This window comes from Sorex araneus, chromosome X (assembly GCF_027595985.1).
Source record: "Sorex araneus isolate mSorAra2 chromosome X, mSorAra2.pri, whole genome shotgun sequence".
In the NCBI taxonomy this organism is placed as follows: Eukaryota; Metazoa; Chordata; class Mammalia; order Eulipotyphla; family Soricidae; genus Sorex; species Sorex araneus.
Genome location: NC_073313.1, coordinates 324,180,457 through 324,206,740, shown reverse-complemented (window position 1 = coordinate 324,206,740; position 26,284 = coordinate 324,180,457). Strand labels below are relative to the sequence as shown.

At 37.8% G+C, this 26,284-nt stretch overlaps 1 protein-coding gene across 1 annotated transcript in view; it reads left to right on the top strand.

The window, feature by feature from the left end:
• The window catches only part of PUS10 (pseudouridine synthase 10), a 75,567-nt gene that overhangs the window by 29,434 nt on the left and 19,849 nt on the right, over positions 1-26,284 (top strand). Inside the window, exons 5-12 of the mRNA XM_055121037.1 lie at positions 10,319-10,353; positions 14,822-14,842; positions 14,942-15,053; positions 18,750-18,811; positions 19,101-19,146; positions 20,559-20,623; positions 23,463-23,548; positions 25,107-25,232. Coding sequence (XP_054977012.1) covers positions 10,319-10,353; positions 14,822-14,842; positions 14,942-15,053; positions 18,750-18,811; positions 19,101-19,146; positions 20,559-20,623; positions 23,463-23,548; positions 25,107-25,232 — 553 coding nt within the window. The remainder of the gene's footprint in view (positions 1-10,318; positions 10,354-14,821; positions 14,843-14,941; positions 15,054-18,749; positions 18,812-19,100; positions 19,147-20,558; positions 20,624-23,462; positions 23,549-25,106; positions 25,233-26,284) is intronic.

The following is a 26,284-nucleotide window of genomic DNA, read 5'->3' as shown; positions in this document are numbered from 1 at the left end:
ATATGGTGAGCCAAGGATTGAATCTGGGTTGACTGTGTTCAAGGCAAACCCTACCTGCTGTACTGTAGCTCTACCCTGCTACTTCCTTTTATTTGCTCATGACTTTTGTTAAATAATTCATGAGTCAGAGATGGGCTGGATGTGTGATAAGTGAGTCAGAGATAATGCTGGGTATGTGACAGGCTCTACAACATGGCAACCAAGAATGTCCAGAGCAGCTACTGGTAGAAGAAAGAGGCAGATTTTTTCACTAAAATTTTAAAAAATGCAAAAAATATGCTTATTTTTAAAATTAAAAATTATGGTTATTTAATATTACATATACATGCATCTGTAATGTATGCCATATTAAATAATAATTTTATTAACTCTTACTTGAAAAGTTGATTAATATAATTAATTGTTGAAATATTGGTATGATAGAAACTTGATTCTTTTTTCTGGTGGAATTTCAGTTTATCTTTGAAGTGGGTGAAACACGTCACTGAGTTGCTGTACCAAGATAATTTAGGGGCACTAAATTAGGTGGGGAAAAAAGAAAATATTTATATGTGGTCATGAGGGGTTGGGGAGATAGTACAGTGGATCGGGCACTTGCCTTGCACTCATCTGTCCCGGGTCAGTTTCTGGTACCCCATAAGTCTTAGCCCGCCAGTAGTGATCCCTGAACCCAGAGTAAGGAGTAAGCCCTGAGCACCACTGGTTGTAGCCAAAACCCAAACCACATCAAACTAAAACAAGAACGATCAAATTCTAGGATTTAATTTTCTGATGAAGCTAGGGTGTGTATAGATTCTCAGAGTTTGGTGATCTCACTAAATTTGCATTAGATCATGAGATGGCGATTTATTCAGACTTTAGATCATTGCTGAAAGTATCACAAAAATCTTTTACCAAAGGAAGTGGGCATGTATGCTCAAAGCCCCGTTGAATAAATCAGTCCTCACATATGAATGTTAAATTGGTCTTCCCAGAGATTTTCTTTATGCAAGCAACATGCATTCGGGGGTACTTGTGTTGGATAACATTTTACTTCAAGAGGTAACCTGAGTTATTTTGTAAATAAGATTAAGATGCGCTGCACACATTTTCTAAAGAGCTTTTAATCACATTCATTACAGGTATAGTATAATGACTCGGAGATGAGTGTTCAGATAAGCTTTTTTTTAAAAAAAATTCCTTTTCCCTCTTCTCTTCATTGTGTTGATGTTGTTGGGGTGATTAGGTTTGCTAACCTAAACTTGGTTGTGGTGCTCACATAGTTTTCGCCATGGTGCTCCCTGGGTTACACACCAGGTTGCAGTACTAGCACACATGGCTGTGGTGCTTCCAGATGATTGCAGTTCTTTAGTTGTGGTGCTGGCACACAGGCTTGTTGTTGCTCCACTCTTGGTTGAAGTGCATGACCAAGTTATGGAGTGTGCTCACTGGGGCTCACACATGCTTGATAAGGATTGTACTTCTTGGCTGTGGCACTCACATAACTTTTGCTTTATTAATTATCCCTTGTCCCTGTTGTTGTTTCAGTGATGTTGTAGATGTTACAGTTACTGAGAGTTGACCACACATATCTGATTGTGGTGTTTGCACATATTAGCTCTGGTGCTTGCCTTGGAACTCCCATCAGGTTGTGGTGCTCATATCCTTGGCTTTGGTGCTTACCGAGGTTTGTTCTCTTGACACTGTGGTGTTGGCATACGCTCATGGGGCCTGTCCACTTTGTTGAGGTAACGATACACTGTTACATCTGCTCACTTGTGTCCTGCTCATTTGTGATGCTTATACACGTTGCTTGTCTTTTTATTATTATTATTATTATTATTATTGTGCTGTTTATACATGTTGCTCATCTTTTTAGCTGTCATGTTAGCCTTGGAAATGCACTCCTTATTTTTTTTTTTTGTTATTTTAAGTAAGATTTTTTTTCTAACTTGCTTGGTCTTTCATGTTTCTCACATTTCAAGTGAAGAGCAGAGGACTTGATGTGAGCTTTGCAGTTCAAATCTGTCTTCAATTGAAATTTTTATTTTATTTAATTTATATATTTTGGTTTTTATATTCATCGCTAGTTAAATCTTTCTCATTATAAGTAGACATGTCATTATTCCTTAAACTAAGTGCATTTGGTCCCAATTTTCAACTTTACATGAAACAGAATCAGAATGTGATTTATCTTTTGATTTATCTTTTGCATCTGACTTCCTTTGATTATGTAATTTTTGGCTTGCTTTGTGCCACACCCAGTGGTGCTCAGGAACCATCCCAGCTCGATGCTTCAGGGCTGTTCCCTGTAGTGCTAAGGGACAGTAGAAACTGACGGGCAGTACTGGAATGGGGCAGTGCTGGAAACGGAACCTGGGCTTCCAATATACAAAGCATATATACTTGCCCTTTGTGTTGTTTCCCTGGCCTCTCATTTGATTTTCTTTTACAGATTTGTTGATATTGCTACATGGAACTGTAGTTTGTTTTTATTGTTCTATTGTATTCAGTTGCTTGAATATATTGCATTTCATATTACTATTAATGAATAGTCATTTCTAGTTTTGACAACTTTCACCTGTAAAACCATAAACATTCTTGTAGTTGTATCTGAGGGTATATGTTGCAGGACTTAATCTAGGGTATATGGTGTGGAGTAGAAGTGCCATGTCATAAGGAATACATTTCTTTTATTTACTAGATTATGCCAAGTTCTTTGTCAAAGTGATTGTGCTATTTTTCATTCCCATCAACAGTGTATGAAAGTTACTGTTAATTTTATTTCATTACTAAATCAGAGTATTGGAAGTCTTCTCAATATAAGTATTTCAGTGAGTATTAAAGCCATTATATATGTGTGTTTTAAGTTTATGAGTTATAATTATGAGCAATAAGCTGCAACTATTTAAGGTATACCATTGATTGAGTATTTTAACAGATTTTCACAGATGTGTATGTCCAAGTAACATTGCTACAAAGTATAGATTACTTATATCACTGCTGGAGTTTTTCTGCCTATTACAGGACTTCACTCCCAGTTCCAGCCAGCTACTGATCTTCTTTTTATTCCTTATATCTTAGTTTTATTTTTTTTAATTTTTCATTCTCTATAAAATATTTTAAACTTTAAGTATTTTATTTTATTTAAGCACCATGATTTACAAAGGTTTTCATAACAGTTTTAGACATACAGTGTTCCAGCACCAATCCCACCATCATTATCAAATTCCCTCCACTGGTACTTCAAGGTTCCTTCCAACTACCCCCTCTCTGCAAGTTTGCATTTTAAAGGATTTTACATAATTGGAACCACACAGAATATATTCTTCTCTCTTTGCCTACTCGGACATAGCATAATGATTTTGAGTGCTACCTATGTTATTGTATATATCTGTAGTTCCTTTTTATTGTTTAGCAGAGTTGCATTTATGTATACAATATAATTCATTTATCCAGTTACCAGTTGATAGAAACCCGGGTTGCCCAGATTTTTTACTATTATTAATAAAGCTGATGGGAACTTTTACATACAATTCTTTGTACAAATAAATGTGTTCATTTTTCTTGGTTAAATACCTGTGATTGGACTGTGTAAAGCTGTCAGTACATGTTCAGCTGTATGAGAAATTACCAATTTTCCTAAATGAATTTGCCAATCTAATCTGCATTTCTTTTTGGGAGTGGGGGCGGCCACACCTGGCAGTGCGCAGGACTTACTCCTGGCAGGGATCACTCCTGAAAGGCTTTGGTGGATGGGGGCGGTGTTGTGGGGGTAACATATAGGGTTTAGGGGATCAAACCTGGGTTGGTCATATTCAAGGCAAGTGCCCTACCTGCTGTACTATCGCTCCACCCCCTCTTAATTTGTATTTAATGCACAGATTGTGACTGTTCCAGTTGCTTTGCATCGTTTCCACATTTGTTATTGTCATTCTCTTTCATCTGAACTGGTCTCTCAGTATGTCAGGGATGTGTATTTGTTTTCCTGATGACTAATAATGTTGAGCATCTATTCATGTACTTACTTGCTATTCATGTCTCTTCACATTTGATTTTGTGAAGTCTCATTTTTTAACCTAGTTATAAAAATTGATTTGTTAGTTTTCTTTTTATTGAATTTTAAGATTTATTATAATCCAGATAAAAATTCTTTATTACATATGTGTGTGCTGCAAATACTGTGGCTTGCATTTTAATTTTCTTTTAGTTGTTCTTTTCTTTTCTGAGGCCACACCTGATTATTTTCAGGGCTTACTCCTTGCTCTATGCTCAGGGGTCACTCCTCATGATACTCAGGGGAACTTATGCAATGCAGGGGATTTGACAGTAATTGGTCTATGCAAGGCAAGTGTCTTAACCCCTATACTATCTCTGCCCCACTTTAAAATTTTGTTATTGATATCTGTCAGAGAAGTTTTTACTTTTGACAATCATTCATCAACTTTTTAATCTCATGACGCATATTATTTGTGTCCTAGGTAACAAATCTTTGTATAGTGCATGTTGCAAAGATTTTTTCTTATGTTTTATTATGAATGCTTCTTACTTTTAGCTTTCACATTTAGATCTATGATTCATTCCCAGTTAATTTTCATACATACTACAAAGTGAAAGTTGATGTTTTGTGTAATCCATTAAAATACTTTTCCTCTATAGATTTCTGTTAACTATTCTAGTACTTTACACTTTTATTTAAGTTTTAGAATCAGCTTGTCAATTTCCTTTTTCTTTAAAAAATGTTGTTTTAATTTTCATTAGTTTTGTACTGAATTTGCAGATTATATATAAAAAAATTGACATTATATTTTCCAATCCATGAATAATAATGGTCACACCTAATAGAATATTTATAAAGGCTGAGGTTTGTAACCTAGGAGTAGTAATTGGAAAAAATGTGTAAGAAAAATTTATTACTGGGCCAGGAGAGATAGTACAGTGAGTAGGTAAGATGCTTACCTTGCACACAGCTGACCCGGGTTTTATCTCTTTTGTCCCATATGGTCCCTCAAGCCCACCAGGAGTAATTCCTGAGTACAGAGCTAGGAGGAACCCCTGATCACTGTTGGATTTGCCCCCTTCCCCTCAAAACAATTTAAAACTATTTCACAATAAAACAAAAAAGGAGAGGGGCTGGAGCAATAGCACAGCGGGTAGGGCATTTGCCTTGCATGCGGCTGACCCGGGTTCGATTCCTAGTATCCCATATTGTCCCCTGAGCACTGCCAGGGGTGATTCCTGAGTGCAGAGCCAGGAGTAACCCCTGTGCATCGCCGGGTATGACTCAAAAAAAGCAAAAAAAAAAAAAAAAAAAAAAGAAAAATTTATTACTATTAGATTCATCTGTGTGTTTAACAATTAACTTTTCATCTCTTGAAAATACACCTTATATATTAATTATAGCTTCTATTTTGGTGCCATAATGTATAAAATTAGTGGAGGTATGTGAATAACAGAGTTGCTAGTCCATGCTTGGCACTTGGGGCAGGGCGTTTGAATTTGTTGCCGTAACTTGCGAGCAGGTGCAGTAGGCCATTATTCTATTCTCCAGGCTTCATTCTGTCTTTGTTTGTTTGTTTGTTTTGTCACACCTGGTGATACTCAGGAGTTACTACTGGCTCTGCACTCAGAAATTACTCTGGCAGTGCTTGGGGGCCTTATGGGATGCTGGGGATTGAACCCAGGCTAGCTACGTGCAAGGCAAATGCCTTATTTACTGTACTATCACTCTGGCCACCCTTTCCTGCCTCCATTCTGTCTTTTCTGATCCTCTTCCTTATTTCTTCTATTCACCCTTATAGAACTTCCTTCCAACAAAATAATCACAATTCTATATTTGCATTAAATTTGTTTTCATAAATTTTCTAGATGTATGGTATCTAAAAGACTTCAGAGTTTAAAGGTATTAGTGGAATCAGAAACCCTAAATATCACTGCTGATCACCACATCTGCTGGTCTGTGTCTTCACTATCTCTTAAAGTTGCCTATTCCTGTCCATTCCTCAACAACACTACTGTAACAGATTAACAATTCCATGCTTGAATTGCCGCTTTGGTTTACTGAATGCCTTCATAAATCACACTGCAATCAGAGTGAACATTCCTAAGATAAGTAGGACCATGCCATGCCAGTGCTTAAAATCTTTCAGTGACACTATTTTACCCTTAAGTGTAAAATCCAACCCCCTTACTACGGATAAGTGATTCTGTGCTTTTAAGTCCTGCTTCCTCTTTTGCACACTCTAGCCATACATACTCAGCTCTTCAGGGACTACTGACCTGTAATTTTTAGTACTGCCATCAGGCTCTTTGGCCATTGTGCAAGAATGGTTTCCTCTATTTGGAACAAATTTTCCCCAATTAACTCTAAATCACTAATTCTCAGAATTCACATTAGCAATTATTACTTCAAGACTGAGCCAAAGGTGCCTTACCTGTCCCTCTAAAGATATTCCTGTTATGGCCCCTACTGCTGTATTACTCTTAATTTTATTTTTGTTCCCATGTAAGAAGTCACATAAGAAAAAGCCGCCACATAAGAAAAAAAGTAGTTTGATGATCATGATTCTGTTGTGATCTGCTGGATCAGAGATAAAATGTTCCTTCTTTGTGCTTGCCGTGGGACTTTTATATACACCTAAACATGGCACTTGCCATCTTAGGGTTTCAGTATTTGGTTTCCTGACCTTTCCATTTTCTTCTCCAGAATGACTTCCTGTTGACATTTCTACACAAAAAACCATCAAAACGCTTTCTCTGTATATATACCCTAAACACATATACCCTAATCTCTAACTGAACTGAATTGTACTTTCCCGGCATGCATTTTTTTAAATGCTTCTCTGCCCTTCTTTTCTGCCAACTTTGCTTTAATCAGCCTTAGTACCTGACTCTATACTCCGGTGCTGGATGGACTTCCATTCCCAGAAAATAGATTCCACGTGTGTGTGTGTGTGTGTGTGTGTGTGTGTGTGTGTGTGTGTGTGTGTGTGTGCGCATGTGTATATGTGTATATGTGACAACGTAAAAAAGGACTTTAACAAGCAAGTTTTTGTTTTGTGTTTTTGTTTTTGCTCTTTGGGTCACACCTGGCAATGCATGGGGGTTACTTCTGGCTCTGCACTCAGGAATTACCCCTGGCGGTGCTCAGGGAACCATATGGTATGTTGGGAATCGAACCCAGGTCAGCCTCGTGCAAGGCAAACTCCCTACCCGCTGTGCTATTGCTCCAGCCCCAACAAGCATGTTATTCAAGTATTTAATTGCCTCACTTAGATCTTTCCTAGAATTCTCTAATAAAGTAAAAGCCAAATTTCAGGTTAAATTGAGTGGTCCTGAATTTTCAGGAGGTGGCACTGGTATTGGTATTGAACTTGATTAAAATGGATAATTTTTCTTTTTTGGAAAGTAGTAGAGAAAAGAAAAGGAGCTCCCCCAGTGGGGAGGTACTTAGTATAGGACTAAGTTCTAAAATTGATAATTTTAATGCTATTTAGTTCTGTTAAGGGAGGAAGAGTTAAATGACTTTCTCTAGAGAATGATCTTTTTTAGACCAAGTACAAAACAGAATATTTATTAAAATTATCTTGATTATCTGAAAGCAATGTACTGCTTTTTCCTAGGCAGAAATAGATCCAGGGCAATATTGCACGTAGTGAAAATTAAATAATGAGAAACATTGACTTCTTTGAAATTCAGCTTTCCACAGTGTGTGGAATTGTTCCTTGGTTTGCCATTCTCTGGGACAGCATTGCAGAGTGGCGTTCAGAGGGATTGTGGGGAATTCCCTTGCTACATCAGTGTGGGACAGCCTATGATGAGATGTTGATGAGAGGAAGAAAACAGATGTGGTGCCTTCCCTACTAGCACAGCCCCTGCTGTGTGATTCGTTTGGACTAACCTGCTGGCATGTTTGAGCTGTGAGTGTGCAGAAGATTAGGAAGGAAAGCCCTCTAGCAAGTCTCAGATACTGAAGATGTTCTATCTAATTTTACATGTTGCACGTGGTAATCTGATTTCCCTTGGCAACCTCCAGTTCTGCTCTGCTTTATAATAAGAGAATGGCAGCATGCATTGCAGACACGATGGTATCACCTGGAATAAGTGACTGCAGAGAACTGAGTTTTCCCTAAAAGAGGAGAAGAGAAGGTCACTAAAAAAAGGACAAAAATGCCTTGAGTTTCAGAGCTAGAGAGATAATCCAGCCGGTAACTCACATGCCTTACATGCTTCCAACCTGGGTTTGATCCCCGACATCTTGTATGCACTGCCAGGAGTGATTCCTGAGTGCAGAGCCATGAGTAACCCCTGAGCACCATGGGATGTGGCTCAAAAACAAAAACCAAAAAGAGAGTGATCCCTGAGCACAGAACCAGCGGTAAACTCTGAGCACCTTTAAGTGTGGCCCCCAAACAAAACAGAAAGTCCCTTTAAAAAAGGGACAATGAAGGGACAAACAAGGGACCATGAAACCAACCTGGGTTCAATTCTCGGCACCCCATACGGTCCCCAAGCCCTGCCAGGAATGATCCCTGAGTGCAGAGCTAGGAGTAAGCCCCAAGCACTGCCAGGTGTGTCTCTTCCCCCCCCCCCCCAAAGGAACAGCAAGTTCTCTATAGCTCATATACCCCTGCAGATTTCATTGATTAGGGAAATTCAGAACTACATAGAGCAGAACTGGGATTCAAGGCAAAGGAATCAGTCCTATAAATCGTTTTGTTTTTGTTTTTTGGCCACACCCAGCGATGCTCAGAGGTCATGAGTCTTCAAAATTCCCAGTGCCTTGAAAATATCCATTGAAAATAAGATTATTCAGACTAGAAAAATAGCTCAACAGACTGAAGTTCATGGTTTGCCTTCAGGAGTTCTGGGTTTAATCTCCAGGCCCTACCCCACCCATCCCCACGCTAAGCACCCTTGGGAGCAACCTCCAAGCACAAAGCCAGGAGTAGCCTCTGAGCCCCACTGGGTATTGTCCCAAAGCAAAACCAAAAATAAAATGATACATTTACACTAGACAGATAACACACGCAAACATTTATACACAATACAAATATGCCCAGATCTGTAAGTGAATGTGGCCAGTCTTGTAACAAGTAGAAGTGGAGACTACATAATGATGTTTTATTCACTTAGATTTCTTCGCTTCCTTCATGCTCATAAAATACTGTCTACTAAGGGAGACATATTTTGTTGTTGTTGTTGGTTTATTTGTTTGTTTGGGGCCATACCCGGCTATGCTCAGGGGTTACTCCTGGCTCTGTACTGTGGGATGCTGGGGATTAGACCCGGGTTGGTCTTGTGCAATGCAGTTGCCCTAGCCTTTGTGCTATCGCTCCAGTGATATCGCCTCATCCTGAAGGAGACATGTTTTAAGAAATTATGTCTTTACGGTGAGAGTTGTGGAAGTTTAATAGGAAATTGCTACAGACTTACTTTACAAAGAAGTTTTCATAAATTTAATTTAATTCTTATAACAACTGTGACTTGTAAGTGTTTCTACCTTCATTTTAGCAGTTTTTTCAGCTCTTTTTTTGGGGGAAGGGGGGAGAGGAATCATACCAGCTGAAGCTTGGAGGGTACTCACAGCTCAGTGCTGAGGGGACCTTTGGGTGCCAGGAATCAAACCTTGGTCTCTGGAGTATAAAGCATGTGCTCCAGTCTTTTGAGCCATTTCTTTGGGCTCCAACTTTTTCAGTTTTTTATTGTCATCCAAAGTGAGTTATAGGCAGGGATATGCCTATATGATTATAGGGTATAGAATACGTACCTGTGTGGGATTCTGCATTCAGTCTTTGGTACCACAAACAAATAATTTATATGTAGGTGTTATAAGTTAGAGTTTAAAATATGTTATTTCTATTAAGAAAATGCAAAAAATGAGGCTTACTGAACATAGTTTATATTTAGTCATTTTGGACATTCCCCTAATGATGTAGTAAAATATTTTAAAAAGGCAATATAGCCATGGGATAAATATATTATAAGATAATATATAAGATATTTAAGATGTAAGATATATAAGACATTTCATATAAACCATGAGATACATATATGATAGAAAATAAAACATTAATGCCTTATTAATGAGAGTTAAAAATCTATAGGGAGGAGGGGGAATATCCCTTTTAAATTCTTACACCCCATCATTGGAAAGTGTACCCTATCCTTGTTTAAGTGACGGAGTTCTCTGCCACATTTCTGAATATTAACCTCACTGCTAAAAAGAAGAGTTTGATTAGCAAATGAGTTAAGTGTTTTAGAGGTGATATTGGAACATAATTTCAATGAGCATTTTCTCTCTGTTCTTTTCTTTCTGGGTGTGACTAACTTGCTACAGTATGCAGTATGGTTGCTGGTAAAACAGGAAATGGGGTAAGTAATTTAGGTAGGGAATTTTTACAACCATTTAAATATGTTACTTGACTTGTAAAGTACTCTTACTACTATTTCTTTTTATAGAGTGAGTTCACCATCACTAGAGAAATTGGCACTGAGAAATTTTTAATTATGTGAAAGTAGTCAAGGCTTATTTAATGAGTTTATTTGCAAAACCTATTTTTTAGACGGAACGTGACTATATATTTTATATGCATCAGGTATTTAAATAATGTACTTTGGAAAGTTGTTTTAAAGAATACATTTTATATTGATTGTAGAGAGTAAATTGTAAAATTAATTATGCTATAAGAGTTTTAAAATATAAAATCCTCGTGAAGGCAGAACACAATGAGATTATACAAAGAGAATAATAACTTGGGCAGGAGAAATAGCAAAGCAGGTAGGGCACTTGGCTTGCACAGGGCCAACCCAGGTTCGATTCCCTGCATCTCGTATGGTCTCCCAAGCGCCGCCAGGAAAATTAATTCCTGAGTGTAGAGCTAGGAGTAACCTCTAAGTACCACTAGAGGAGACCCAAAAACAAACAAACAAAGAAACAAAAAGAAAATGATATAAAGACCCAAAGGTCTTTATAAGAGACCTTATGTGCTGTGGAAATTAGAAAGTTTTAGATTCCTATAAGTTGTCTGGTGTTAAATTGTATGTATAACATACTCTTCCCTTTTAGGTTCTGGGATGGCACTATGTAATTGATAGTGTATTATATTTCATAATAGTTACAAGATTAATAATTTCTTCAGTGCAACGTAAATAGTACCACTAAATAAAATAAAAGATAAACAAAATCTTTGAGTAACTGCACATGATCAAATCATGGTTTGGTTGCCTAATTTTGCAGAGGTTTTTGGATTTGAAAGTAAAAATCAGAATAGGTCTAAAAATGGCCGTGAGACACTGGTTCCTCCATCGTCTGCAGAGAAAAGCACTGGAAAAAGTGTATATTTCTATATTTGAATCTTATACTTGGTTATGTGATTTTCAGAAAAAGTATTTGACTTTTGTATTTAATGTCTGTATTTTAAAAAGTAACTACCACATATTTCAAAGGTTTTAGAGTTTAGTTGAGTTGCACCAAATTTGTTTTAAATGTTTAGGCAGGAGAGATAGTACTGAAGCTCTTGCCTTGCATGTGGCTGACCCAGGTTTGATCCCTGGCACCACATGGTCCCCCGTCGGTGCACCTTGGAGACCCCTGAGTACCAACATTGCTGGTGTGACCTGGCTTTGTTTTCTAAAGGTTTTAAGTTTTCATTGACAGTGAATTCTGGTTGTTACTCCTTATCAAAGGATAGAAAAGGAGATTCGTTCATTGAAGGGTCCTGATCAACACAGAGAAACTGATACAAATGCACAAATCTTTTCCAAGTGTTCCTACTTCATTCTGTGTTCAAAAGATTACAAAGAGATTGCTTTTTAAAGAATTGACCCAACGAATATAGAAAAAAAAGTGTGTCAAGAGTGCAGATGATACTATTGACATCCTCATAGTTATCTGACAAAGGAGAGTAAGAAATACAGTTACTAAGTACTAAATTACTGGTCATTTAAAGCAATATATCTCAATTGGGAGCCACATGGCCCCTGAAGGGCCCCCAGGATATTCTAAGAGGGCCACAGGTGAAAGTTGCATTAATGAGTCTAGGGAGCCAACCAGTAGGACACGGGAGCAATGGTAAGGAAGTGGGGAACAGGTTGAGAAACAGTTGATCAATATTGTTCTGAAGGACAACCAAGCATATGCTGGATTCTCTCCAAAAACATTTATTGTTAAGTTATATTGGAAAAGTTATTAGCTGCATTCAATTGCAGGACTGAAAGGATGGCATTTTATTTAATTAATTAATTTATTTATTTTGCTTTTTGGGTCACACCCAGCGATGCACAGGGGTTACTCCTGGCTCTGCACTCAGGAATTACTCCTGGCGGTGCTCAGGGGACCATATGGGATGCTGGGATTCGAACCTGGGTTGGCTGCGTGCATGGCAAACGCCCTGCCCGTTGTGCTATTGCTCTAGCCCCAAAGATGACATTTTAAAGTATTTTTGCTTTATATTTAAGGACAAAATTTCCAAGATGTCTGTTAACCCTTTCCTTGACCTCTTTGATCTAGAAAGAAAAGATATCTGGAGTTGGAGTTTTTTATGAGCTAATTATAATTCAGCGACTATGAAGGATTTATAATACTGATTTTCTTATGTATCTAGTCAGTAATATATAACCCAGTTTTAGAGTTGGCTTTCGCTACAACCTTTTTTATTCTCTGGAATACAACATTTTTTAAATAATCATTTTTAAAATAATTTTTAAAAAAATGTTGTGGAGGCCACTCTGCGCTGCTTGGGTCTGTCAGGACTAGACCAGCAGAATTGTTGCGGATGATTTGGGGTCCGGGGTCAAATTCAGGGCTTTGCATTTGCAACAGGCTAAACAGTTTTAAGTCATTTTTATTTTTTGTGGGTATTTTCTTCTTTTTTGTTTGTTTTGGGGCCATACCCATATTGCTTAGAGGTTACGCTGGCCTGGTGTTTGGCATACCTGGGGATCATTCCAGACCATGCTTGGGGAACTGTGTAGTGCAAACTGGCCCTCCTGTATATGTAACATGCACTTCAGCCCATTGAGCTATCTCTCCTTCCCCATTCTTATGTTGTCTGTTTCAAAATATTCTTCATTTTAATTTTTGTTGCTTTTTGTGCTTTTCTCTTAAAAATATTTATTCTTTAAAGTGTTTTTACACAAGTAATTACTTTTCATTTATCTTTTTTATTTTGCAAATATCAAAATGTTGATACAATATTGTGATAGACAATATCATGATAGTATTGTTTTTTGTTGCTTTGGTTTTGGTTTTGGTTTTTGGGCCACACATGGCAGTGCTCAGAGCTTATTCCTGACTGCACTCAGTGATCATTCCTAGTGGGGCTTGGGGAGTGATATTGGGTGCTGGGCATTGAATCTGGGTCAACCACATGCAATGTAAGAGCCCTACCTTTTGTCCTATCACTCCGGCCCCTCACGATAGTCTTTTTAAAAAATGAAAATGTTTCTAACAGTCATAGAGTTAGGAAAAGTTTAGGAAACTCAGATATTTTACTATTTTAATAAGCTATTGAATGTAGAAAAGTTATCAGATTATTTTTCAGTTGTAGGGCTTCTGAGAATTTTATTATTAAACTGCAATCCCAGAGCCTATGAAAGCACTCAAGGAGGACCAGTGGTTTTTATATCTATCCTTTTAGATCAATTAATTATAGCCACTAAGCTAATCTATTTTTTGTTTTCTACCTGCAGTTAGTAGTTTCTTTCATCTTGAAAAATTAAATATCAAAGAATATTGACTCTTAAGTAACCATTTCTCTAAGTGAAAATTAGACCTTGAAAGAGATGATTCATAAGCTGATGCTAACATGTCTTGTTAAAAGCAGCTCTGAAAATAGCCATAAGGTTAATTTGAAATTTTCATTACTTGAATGATGTAAACTTTTCAGTTTATTAGTAATGTCTCTTTGTTCTCAGTGGAATAGAGCAGTTTGAATAACATATCATGTTTTCTTTCTTTTTTACTTCAATTCCTTTCTATCACAATTTAAGGTACCAACTAAAAGCTAGAATTTTTAATTGGGATTCCCCCCAAACTAATTTGTTAGAGTTTGGGAAATGTTAGACTTCTTTCTAAATATTTATCCATATTAAATTGATAAGCTTTTTAGAACACTCATAGTTTAGGATTTAGTATTTCTTCTTCAGCAATGAAGGTGTGTGTGTGGGGAAGTCCAGCTTTTACTTAGATTTCTCAAAATTAAGAACCTATTCTGAAAAAGAGAAACAGTTTTATTTCAGATTAAATTATTATACGGTTTTGTAGTTGTACGATTCTTTTCATCTTTTTGTTTATGATGTATAAATTCTGGAATTTGGCAGTGGTAACTCAGAAAAACTTATTAGTGTGTAAGTATTTGAAGTTTTAAGACTACTTATATACTACCTTATATACCTGTATTCCTTTCATCTAAAATTTTTTAAATTGAATCACCATGAATTACTAAGTTACATAGTTATTCATGATTGAGTTTCAGGGATACAGTGTTTAAATACCAATCCCTTTATAACTGTCCCTTCATCAGTGTCTCTGGTTTCTTTCCATCATGAAGCCTGCCTCTATGGCAGGCACTTTTTTTTTTTCCCAGTTTTTCACCTTTTAGGCACTCTGGTTTAAAATAATGTTACTGAGAGGGCCTCATGCATGTCACTTGCTTTCAGCACCTAGTCCTGGTCTAGAGTGACCATTTCTCCATATCATTGTTATTGTGGTCCCTTTCCTGACACATCTTACCTCCAACCCTGTTTATATGCCATTTTAAAATGTGGTCCTTGATACAACTAGAATATAAGGCCCATAAGCCGAGGGATTTTTGTCTTCTCTGTTCTCTTCTTTCTATAGATGTGCAACAGAGCCTGGCAGGTAGGAGACACTTTAAAATATTAATAATTGCATAAAATCTTGTCTTTAGTAGAAAAAGTGAAGTTTTTCACTCAGCAAATTAATCTTTATGTTATTCAGAAAGCAGAGTCTGTCGCTGGGAAGAAATGATATAGTTCAGCTAAAAGAAGCCTACAAGTGGATAACTCACCCCCTGTTTTCAGAGGAACTGGGTATTCCCATTGATGGAAAGGTATTGGGTCATCAGCATTATTGATTCCGTTCTCTAATTTTAATGGATTCACTTTGTTATATGGCAGAGCTTTGGGTGTCAAAAGAATTTTCTCTTTTAATAATCCAATGAGGGATTTTTATGGATTTAAAATGATAATTTCTCAATCTTTAATTGAAATTTTCTCTCTTGTGATTCAAGACACTTAGGAGTATGATAGATGCCATGCACTTTAATTGACTTTAAAAGGTTGGAAATGAATATACACCTTTTAAGATATTTATAGTTTAATCAAAGAGACAGGTTGACTAGTGCAAAAGAACTCACAAATAACTGTGAACAAGTGAGCCAACTCTAGATGATTTAATTTTGTTATTTGGGCTAGTTTTGTTTGCAGATACACAGTTGCAACTTCTTCTACTGCAGTGAGCATGGGTTCTGTTTACCTCACGTTAGTGGCAGCTGGATGTCTTTGATTTTAGATAACCTCTGCTTTGGAGAGCAGTCTACTAAGCCGTCTCTTCCATTCCAGAGCAGACTTACCCCAGTTGCTTGATTCAGGGAAGAACAGAACAGGTTTCCGGATAAACAGGAAACTCATCAGCTCATCTTGAATGAGATTCCAATAGCTTGACCTCAGTTGCTTCATTTTCTGTGCGAGAGAAATTCCCTGAATATTAGACATACTCCTATTTAAACAAAATCACAAAAGCACCTCCCAAAGCTAAATAGTTAAAATTTCCCCTCCCCTCATTCTGATTTATATAGCTATTTACCCCTGTTCCTAAGAATAAACTCTCCTTTAAACTCAGTACTAAAAGAATCGAAAACACAGTCACTTCACAGATAGTATGAAGAGGAAAAGAGGTTAAAAAAGAAAAGTACTTTGGAAATTAGAGAAGTCATTAGCGCAAGTTGTTTCTTTGTTTTTGTTTCATGTTTTTGCTTTTTGTGCCACACTTGGTGTTGTTTAGTCCTGGCTCTGCAATCAGGAATCACTCCTGGCAGCACTCGGGGAACTGTATGTGGTGCTGGGGATTGAACCCAGGTTAGCCTTGTGCAAGGCAAGCACTCTACCTGCTATGCTTTGCTCAGTCTTCAATGCAAACTATTTTTCACCTCAGATTTCAGTTTGAAGGTTTTTTGTTTGTTTTGTTTTTGGTGGCACATCCAACAATGCTTAGAGGTTACTCCTGACTTTGTAATCAGGAATTACTCCTGGCGGTGCTCAAAAACCTTATGGGGTGCTGAGGTTCAGCCCCATGCAAGGCAGATCAGCCACATGCAAGGCAAGTGCCCTGCCAATAGTACCTGTCTCTCCAACCCCCTCAGATTTCAGTTTTGTGGGTTACTGTTTTCATGTCAAATCAATGAGCACAGAAAACAAATGATGCAATAATGACTAAATAGACTCAGGATATATGGACGTTTTCTTGTGTAAAAGTAATGCATCATAATTATAATTTCATTTTGTAGATTAGAGAGGGGAAATTTTATTACTATTTTTGTTATTATTATTATTATTATAGAGTCGCTAGTAAGTTTATTGACCATCCAATGCAATGAGTAAATACAAAGCTAGAAAAAAAGATGAAGAGCTAGAAAGCTAGTATAGCGGGTACACTTAGCTCGCACACAGCTGACTTCTGTTCGATTCCTGGCACATTTGATCTCCTTATCCCCACCAGGAATGATTCCTGAGCTTACAGGGGTGTGGCCCAAAATCAAACAAACAAACAATAAAAACCAAACTAAAAAAAGACAAAATTACAACATGTTGTCTGTTTTTTTCCTCAGTGTGAAATTTTGTGTATTCTCCATGAAGAAAAATGTATGTAGAATATAAAATAGTGCTTTTTCTATGTAGGTGGATTTTTTTTATAATGTTAACATTTTATTTTATTTTATTTTATTCATTCATATATTCATTTTAGAAGTCAGGGACTCATACACATGAGGCACTACCACTGAGCTACATCACTGACCTCTGTAAAACTTTTTAATGAGAGAAAAACTTTTGTTTCAGTTTTCTTCCCCCTTTTTCTTTCTGGCCTATCCCTGTGTGGGGGCTAAATCTAGCTCATTGCTTAGGCACTTGGGACTGCACATAGGGCCCTCTGCATGTAAAGCCTGTGCTCAGCCCCTTGAACTTATCTCTGAAATTAGAAGAAAAACTTAGTACAGCTTAAATTTCCCCATTAGAGATTTTTATTTCTAATTGGATATATCATATATAATTTATATATAATAAAATAAAATAAATAATATTTTATATTTATAAAATCACATAAAATAAAAATAAATTTTTATTTCTAAAAAATTGCTGCTTCTTTAATGAGCTTTTTCTGAACTGAATATTCAAATTACTAATAAGAAGGATATACATTAGAAATGTGATCATCTATTATATTAAATGTTTATCTATTAGCTTAAATGACAGATAGTCCCTAGAACTGAAAAGATGGCTATAATTAATCTCCCAAGAAGTATATGTTTGTATCTATAAAAATGGCTAGAAGAACGCATAAACAATTACTGGTTCTGCCTCAGTTGTATGGGATGGAAAAATCATTTCATGTTTGTTTTTCAATTTGTAAGTCTCACTTTTGTAATAACTCAAAAAGTCTAGATCTCTTTTTTAAAACTAAAGTTTATAAGGAAGTTTGAGTATATTTTTTGGTGATATTAGGGATTAATTTTACCCAGGGACATAATAGGTGGGGCATTAGCTCTACCACTGAGGCCCTTGAGTACTTTTTTGGCTTGTTTTATTTTTTGAGGGGCTGCAGGGCACACCAGGCAGTGCCCAGGCCTTACTCCTGGCTCTGTGCTCAGGTAGTCACTCGTGGCGGTGGAGAAGTCTATATGTGAAGCTGGAAATCAAACCTTGGACTGCTGCGTACGAAGCAAGCACTGTAGTCCTGTATTAGATTTTTGGACCCATGAGTACTTTGTGTGTGTATGTGTATGTGTGGTTGAAACTATGTTAAAAAGCCTCATGTAGAGTTGGTTTGGGAGCACACCTGGGTGTACTCAAGGCTTACTCTTGGCTCTGCATTCAGGGATCACTCTTAGTGGAGCTTGGGGATCATATGAGGTGCCAGGGGTTGGAGCTGGGTTGGGCCCACGCAAGGCAAGTGCCTGCCTGCTTTACTATGTCTGCAGCCCCTGCCTCATGTAGAGTTTTGCACATATATAAAGTACTTTTGTCTTGTAAATAATTTTAATCATAATATTGTCAGAAGCAAATTCTTTTGATTTTTTTCAGTTACTTTTTATTAATTCCCTGAATTTATTCCACATATTCCACACCTAATTTATTTATTTAACATTTTTGTGTGTGTGCCTGTAATTGAGCCTGGGCCTTCCAGCATGCAAATTATACACACTAGCTCTATGAACTTTCTCCTACCCCCTCTGCACCTAATTTATGCACTTGTCTAAAGTCATACAAATTTATTTTAAATGTGCTCTAGGGTGGTTTTTTTTTTGGTAAAATCACTAAAGATTGAGCTTTATAAGTTAAAAAAAAAAAAAAGAACTTTTCTTCACGGCTGCCCTGAGAACAAGCTGGTTTGAGAATAATAGTATTTCCAGTTTCCTTTTCACTCTTTTTTTCTGAGCCAATCTTTGAGAATTACTAACTTCTATTTCCATTTATAAGTTGTTAATGTTGGTTTCTTTTTGCTCATTTTAAAACTGTCTTTATAATTTTAGAGCTTGTTTGAAGTCAGTGTGGTCTTTGCTCACCCAGAAACAGTTGAGGATTGCTACTTTCTGTAAGTTGCCACGTAAATAAAACTCAATTGTGTAATATTTTAATGATTTTGGCTTTTATGAAAACAGTATTGCTCCACTTTCTAATGGAAACAATACTTGTTATGTCTTACTAGGTTTAAAGTGTGTTCTTTAATGTAGACATACCAGTGTAGCTAGGAAAGGACTTTATTTTCTCTGCTTTTGAAATCCTGAGTTTATCCTCAGTAGATATGTTGTCTAACTTATATTTAATTATATCACCTCCAAATAATATATTAACTTTTTATATTAACTTAAATTTTACTTTAGACGTGCATTATGCCCTGATTGCTTCAAGCCAGCCAAAAACAAACAGGTAAGGACTCTTGCTGCTTCTTTAGTGAGTTTTTTCTGAACTGAATATTCAAATTACCAATAAAAAGGATATACATTAGAAATGTGATCATCTATTATATTAAGAATCATCTTATGTTTTCCTCTGAATTCTCAATACCTTTGCCTCTCACTAGGAAGTTTTAACACACAAACATGCTCATGTTTATTTCATTGTCTGAGTTGTTCCCCTACTATTAAATTTAAAATTGCTGTTTCAGTGGTATTTCTCATATCCATTTGGGGAAATTCAGCTTCTAAGATTTTAATCTTCCAAATGACATCATTTTGGAAAATCCATGTTATTTCAGCATTCCAAACTTTTATCTAGTAGAAACTGGTGTTTATAAAATATAATCCAAACTGGATTATTTAGAACAGCCCTTAGTTAACATAGTCTATTTTAATTTACATTGGTGAGTTCCTGTTTACTCTCTAATATTGGCTGATGTTTCTCTTAATGAGCCAAGAATTACGCAGTTTAGATGAATCTCATGTCAGGTTATTTTTTGGGAATCTTTCACACCCTCATTACTAAACTGGTTTTGTGAAAAGTGGTGACTCCTAGGTTTACTGACATCTGTTTTGCTGAAGTAGTTGTTAAAAAGTATATAAACTTATTGGCAAAGATACATCCATTGGCCTTTCCTCTTTCTTGATAATTGCTGGGACTTCTTAGAACTGAAGGAGGGGAGGGAATGTGTAACAAATCCAGAAATAGAAATGCAGACCAAGGCTAAACCATTGCTCCCTTAACACGGTTCAGCTAGACAGTATTGTTAGCATTCTCAGGCTAACAGGGGAAACTGCTCGAAGTTGAGAGTGATAGTCATGAAGTTTCTTGGTATCCCCAACCTTGTCCTGCTCCCCTTGTAAACTAAAGGAATGACATTTAATTTTGTGTGTGTGGGCGGGGGTGTGTGTGCAGGAGTGCAGGGGGTTGGGACATCCTCAGTGTTCAGGGCTTATTCCTGGCTTTGTGCTCAGGGATTTTTTCCTGACAGGCCTTGGGGACTATATAGGGTACCAGGTATGGAACTCAGGTCAGCCATGTGCAAGGCAAGTACCCTACTTACTCTACAATGTCCATCACTTGGTGTCATGATTTTTGTCTTGAAGAATACTACATTTGAGGGAAATGGGATATTGCAGTAAAGGCTTATTCTAGCATTGTATGTTCTTACCGGTTGTTACAGATTGGTTTGAAGAGAAGGGTAATTGAAGTATACTGATTGCAGAACCAGCATTATGAAAACATTTTAATTTTTGTAGACACTGAAGGCTTATAACTATGATTTTGAAATAATACAATTTTTTATGTTAATGTTTTTCACATTTATTATTTTCTTGGTTAGATGATAAAGAAATGTCTTTTCTCTATTTTGCCTTATTTAGTCAGTATTCACTAGAATGGCGGTTATGAAAGCTTTGAATAAAATAAAAGAAGAGGATTTCCTCAAGTAAGTATAAGTATTAAAAACGAGGAAACCATGGAATTTAATAAAGTTAATCTAGACCAGCATTTTCAGTGGACTGGCTTATATCCGGGACTAGGATTGTGTTAGTCATTGTTAGTTCCTGATCCCTGTCACAGTCCCTAGCATGAAGTGGTATTCACTAGATGTCAGCTTAATATTTGAATTTATAAATGAAGTCCAAATTCATGATATTTCTTTCTTTTTTTTTTATAGGGAAGAGGGGGTGGATTTTGGGTTTTGGGTCACATCTGGCAATATTCAGAGTTACTCCTGACTCTGCATTCAGGAATTACTCCTAGTTGTGCTTGGGGGACATATGGAATGCCAGGGATTGAACCCTGGTCTGCCATCTGCAGGATAAGGAACTTACCCACTGTACTGTATCTCTGGCGCCATCTTCACGATATTTTTATGGGTTAATGGAGAACAGATCTAAGACAGTTTTCCTGACACTCTAACCCAGTGACAGTTCCATTATATCCCTAATCTGGCATTTCTTAGTATTTTCCAGCTCCAGAAAAGGAATGAAAAGACTCATATCTCCGCATTTGTTCAGTTATGATGAAATACAATAAACCTTAAATATATATTTTTTGATACTTAATGTGCTCCCTTGTAAGCCCCCCAAAAAACACCCCTATAATTGTGATGCAAACCTTATATTTTAATCCTCATGGTATTCATTTTAGTAAAATATTCTAGATATTCATCTAGAATATTTTTTTCATCTAGAATATTTTTTAATACACTTCAAACACCAGGAGGGATTTGTATATTTGACTGGAGTGATAGCACAGTGGGTAGGGCATTTGCCTTGCACGAAGCCGACCCTGGTTCGATTCCTCCATCCCTCTCGGAGAGCCTGCCAAGCTACTAAGAGTATCCTGCCCCCATGGCAGAGCCTGGCAAGCTATCGTAGCGTATTCGATATGCCAAAAACAGTAACAAGTCTCACAATGGAGACGTTACTGGTGCTTGCTCGAGCAAATCCACGAGCAGTGGGATGACTGACAAAAAAAGAGGTTCAGAATTGAACTACCTTAATGAAACTTTTTAAAGTATGGTGTAGAGAAGGGAACACTTTGGAGGAGATATGCTGTTGGAATGTGGTATTCTTGAAACCCTCTAGAGACAGATTGTAAATCATGGTGCCTCAGATATCATTTTTAAAAAGAATTATATATATATATATGTATATATAGATGATGGGCTGGAGCGATAGCACAGCAGTTGGGCTTTCGCCTTTCATGCAGCCAACCCGTGTTCAATTCCTCCGCCCCTCTCGGAGAGCCTGGCAAGCTACCGAGAGTATGGAGCCCGCATGGCAGAGCCTGGAAAGCTACCCGTGCGTATTGGATATGCCAAAAACAGTAACAATAAGTCTCTCAATGAGAGACGTTACTGGTGCCCACTCGAACAAATCGATGAGAAACAGGATGACAGTGACAGTGATATAGATGTTATTTTTTTGTTTGGTTGGGGGGATCATCCCAGTTCTGCTCAGGAGCCCCTGAGGGGAGGGTTCAGTACCAGAGCCTGGCCGTGGAGTGCTTGGACTCAGCCATGCTGGGTGTCACAGGGCTACATCCTGTGGTGCTGGGGTCGTGCTATGCCAGGGATTGAGCTCGGGGCCTTGGGCAAGCAAGACAGGCTCCCTAGCCCTTTGAGCACTTTGCCTGGCTTCAAAAGATGGTTACTTTCTATAAGCAGTGTTTCCCGAATTTAACTTCTGTGTTAATTAAATCGGGGAACTAGAGCAGCTTTGCAAGCCTCACATTTGGGGTTAAATCCATGGCAGCTAGTTGTTTATAAGTTGACTCCAAAGAAGGGTAAAGAGAGAAAAGTAATGGAGTACCCCCTCCCCACCTCCAGCTGCCATCAGTGGCATTTACTCTCTCACTAAGCACTTTTTCCTCAAATGATTAAGGACTTCGAAACCAGCAGCAAGTGTTTTGGATCGCTGGAAGGTCAAAGAAGCAGGTGTGTCTCTCATTTTCTATAGGTGGATTTCTCTCTCCCAAGACTCAAGGCAATTATCATCTAGGAATATGGGGCCACATGGTGCAGCAGCACCCCAACTTCTATAGTGCCTCTCTCATATGTTAAACATGTTTTTCCCGGGGCCCAAGGGACCCTTAGATTCCAGATTAAAGGCTGAGTTCTTGAGAGACTCAGGTTCAAGCTGTGTCTCAGACAGTGCTCATTCAGTGTAGTTATGTGATTCAGTATCACTTCGATTTTTTGCTTTTTTTGGGTCACACACAGTGCTATTCAGAGGCTACTCCTGGCTCTGCATCAGGCGGTGTTTGAGGGATCAGATGGGATGCCAGGGATGGAACCTGGGTTGACTTGTGCAAGGCAATTGCCTTATCCACTATACTATACCTCCAGCCCGAGTATCACTTCTAGAAAATAGTATCTATAAAAATTCATATTGGGGACCTGAGTGATAGTACAATGGGTAGACATTCTTTTTTCTAATGCATTTGCTTTATTTTTATTTATTTTGCTTTTTTATGGGTCACACACAGCAATGCTCAGTGGTTTCTCCCAGCTCTGCTCTCAGGAATTACTTGTGACAGTGCTCAGGGGACCACATGGGATGCTGGGGATTGAACCCGGGTCCGACACATGTAAGGCAAATGCCCTACCTGCTGTACTATCTCTCCAGCCCCATGGGTAGACATTTACCTTACATGCAGTTGACTCTGATTTGATCCCTTGTACCCTAGATGGTTCCCCAGACCCTGCCAGGAGCAATCCCTTAGCACCTGTGAGGTGGCCCCAAAGCCAAAAACAAACAAAATCATTTGTTTTGCAGACAATTTCCTTGTCCTCCGAGTTCACCAAAGGCTGTTTGCTCTGTTCTTGGAATCGAATGTGCCCATGGTGCTGTTTTTGTGGCTGGTAATATATTTAGTCTCAAATATACTTAACTAGCAACTTACTATCGAATGTAAACTTTCTAATTATTGTTATTAGGCTCTAATTAATTAACTCTTTGGGGTACCAGAAAACTGATAACCTAACTTATTTTAGGTTCTGTAGGCATTCTTTTGAATAACTCAGGAGATTTGTTATTTTAAAATGTCCCACCAAAGAGAAGGAAACTCCATACCACTTCCCAGGGACAAGTGGAGATGTGGTAGCTCAAGGTGAAGATCAAAACCTGGTAGAAGAAGCACAGTTATGTAGAATATGTTTTATAATATGAAAGCAAACCTGAAAAATAATTTTATCATTTTAAAAATGACTGAACATTTGACTTCTGCCTGAAGAAAAAGGGCTGCAATTGACTTTCTGAAGAGTAGACAGTTTTTGTTTTATAAGCTACAGCTTCCTAGGAAGAATGAAATAAAATTTCTCTCTCTCCTCTCTCTTTCCTCTCTCTCTCTCTCTCTCTCTCTCTCTCTCTCTCTCCTCTCTTTTTCTCTTTCTCTTTCTCTCTCTCTCTCCCTCCCTTTCTCTCTCTCTCTCCCTTCTTTTTGAGTCACTCCTAGCAATATTCAGGGATTACCCCTAGCTCTGCACTCAAGAATTACTCCTGGCGGTACTCAAAAGACCATATGGGATGCCAGGGATCAAACCCGGGTCAGCCGCATGCAAGGCAAAGGCCCTAGCTTCAGTATTACTGTTCTGGCTCCCTGAAATTGCTCTCTAGTCTTGACTAGAGTACCCTGCCCTGGGGTAGTTAAGCAAGACCTGCCTTCATGTGGGTTTTCTGTTGTTGTTTTTCATAAGCAGTGAGTCATGTTCTTTTGGGTTTTTTCTTTTCACTTACAAAGATTTCAGAATTTCCTATATATGAACTACTGGGAACTATCACCAATGAGTACTACATTGAAAGTAGTATTGATCAAGCTTAAAAGTACTAATTGTTCTTTTAAAGAAATGATCTTTCATGCATACTCTATTTTGTACATACTCTATTAAGTATTGTATAAACGATCTTTCTCTAGTACTGTTAATTTTTGTCAGTTGATCAGGTTACTAATGACATTGAGCATTCTCTTAGAACTCATTTAATGATTGAGAATATATCTCTAGCTTCTTTTTGTTACCATAAATCTTCCTATTTATCTATATGTCTCTGTGTTGGGTCCCCAATTTATTTATTTATTTATTTATTTTTGAAGGGGGCTTTTTGGGTCACACCCAGCTACACTCAGGGGTTACTCCTGGCTTTGCATTCAGAAATTATTCCTGGTGTTGCTCGGGGGACCGTATATGATGCTAGGGATCGAACCTGGCTTGGCCACATGCAAGGCAAATGCCCTACCCACTGTACTATCGCTCTGGCTCCTGGGTCCTCATTTTAGATTGCACATTCATTGAAGGCTAAATCTTGTTTTATGTTTTAGTATTCCAGGCTATTAGCACTCAATAAAGAGTTGTCACTTTTTTTTTAAATCCTTTTGTGTCAGTCATATCATTCCATTCAGGCAACCTGATATTTCTTTGGCAGGAAGATACAATAAATACTCCAGGAATCTACCACAAACTCCTTGGATAATTGATGGAGAAAGAAAGCTGGAATCTTCAGTGGAAGAATTAATTTCAGATCATCTTTTGACAGTATTCAAAGCAGAGAGTAAGTGTTCTTATTTAACTGCCATGTCATTCAAAAAAGGTCTTCTCGTAGAGATGGCTGGAAGGATTTTCATACTTTGTAAATCACCAGCAAATCGCCTGCCAGTTTCCTGTGATTAGTGATTGTTGGGTCCTGAGCAAGTTGGACTTGGATTCCATTTGCACCAAGATGCCGCAAAATTTTCTCCCTCTTTCTTTCAGATGACCCTCTTCCCTGGGCTATTTTCAAACGACTGAAACTATTTAGTGTAATTAATTACTTATTTGGGTGAGTTGGCACTGGGCTGCATCTGGTAGTGCCCAGGGGCTATTCCTAGCTCTGCTCAGCAGTTGACCACTGGTGGTGCTAAGGAGATCACTTGCAGTGCCAGGGATCCACCCAGAGTCATGATACGGCACATACAAGGCAAATGCCTTACCTGCCACTCATTTCTCCAGCCTCTTGAAACTACTGTAAATGAATGCACTGATGCCCTCGGCTGTTTGCAAGGAATATGAGGAAGTTAAAACACAAAAGTCCACGTCCAATACCTGTTCAAGATTAATCACTGGCCAGTATTGGCCTTCCATCTTCATTGCTAAAATGTTTTCAGATAACGTTCTGGCCTAGAGAAAACATATCAACAGTTTCTATTTTAAAAGACTTAATAACAGTTTTGTTCTGTTTTGATTTTCTAGGTATGAATGAGCCTCGGTTTGTTGGATGAGTCAGATCCTGTCAGGCTGTTTTCTTTGTCTCAATAAGCCTGTCAGGTCAAAGACAGTGTAAACCTTGTGATTTCACTCAGGATTAGACTAGAGGAAAAGGACTACAATTTAAATCATAGAAAATCATGTTGCACATCAGGAAAAACTATAAGCAGTGAATAAATATATTACTCTTTGGAATGAGTCTCCTTAGCATACTTGCAACACCTTTTTTTGAGGGACCAGTCAGACAACTTGCCCTCTCTGAAAAACTGTCAGACAAGCCCGATTTAGGAAAGGCAAGATGATTGAGATGAGATAAGGTTGTCTGTTCTAGTTCTGTGCTTTGTTGAGAGGAAAGGAAAG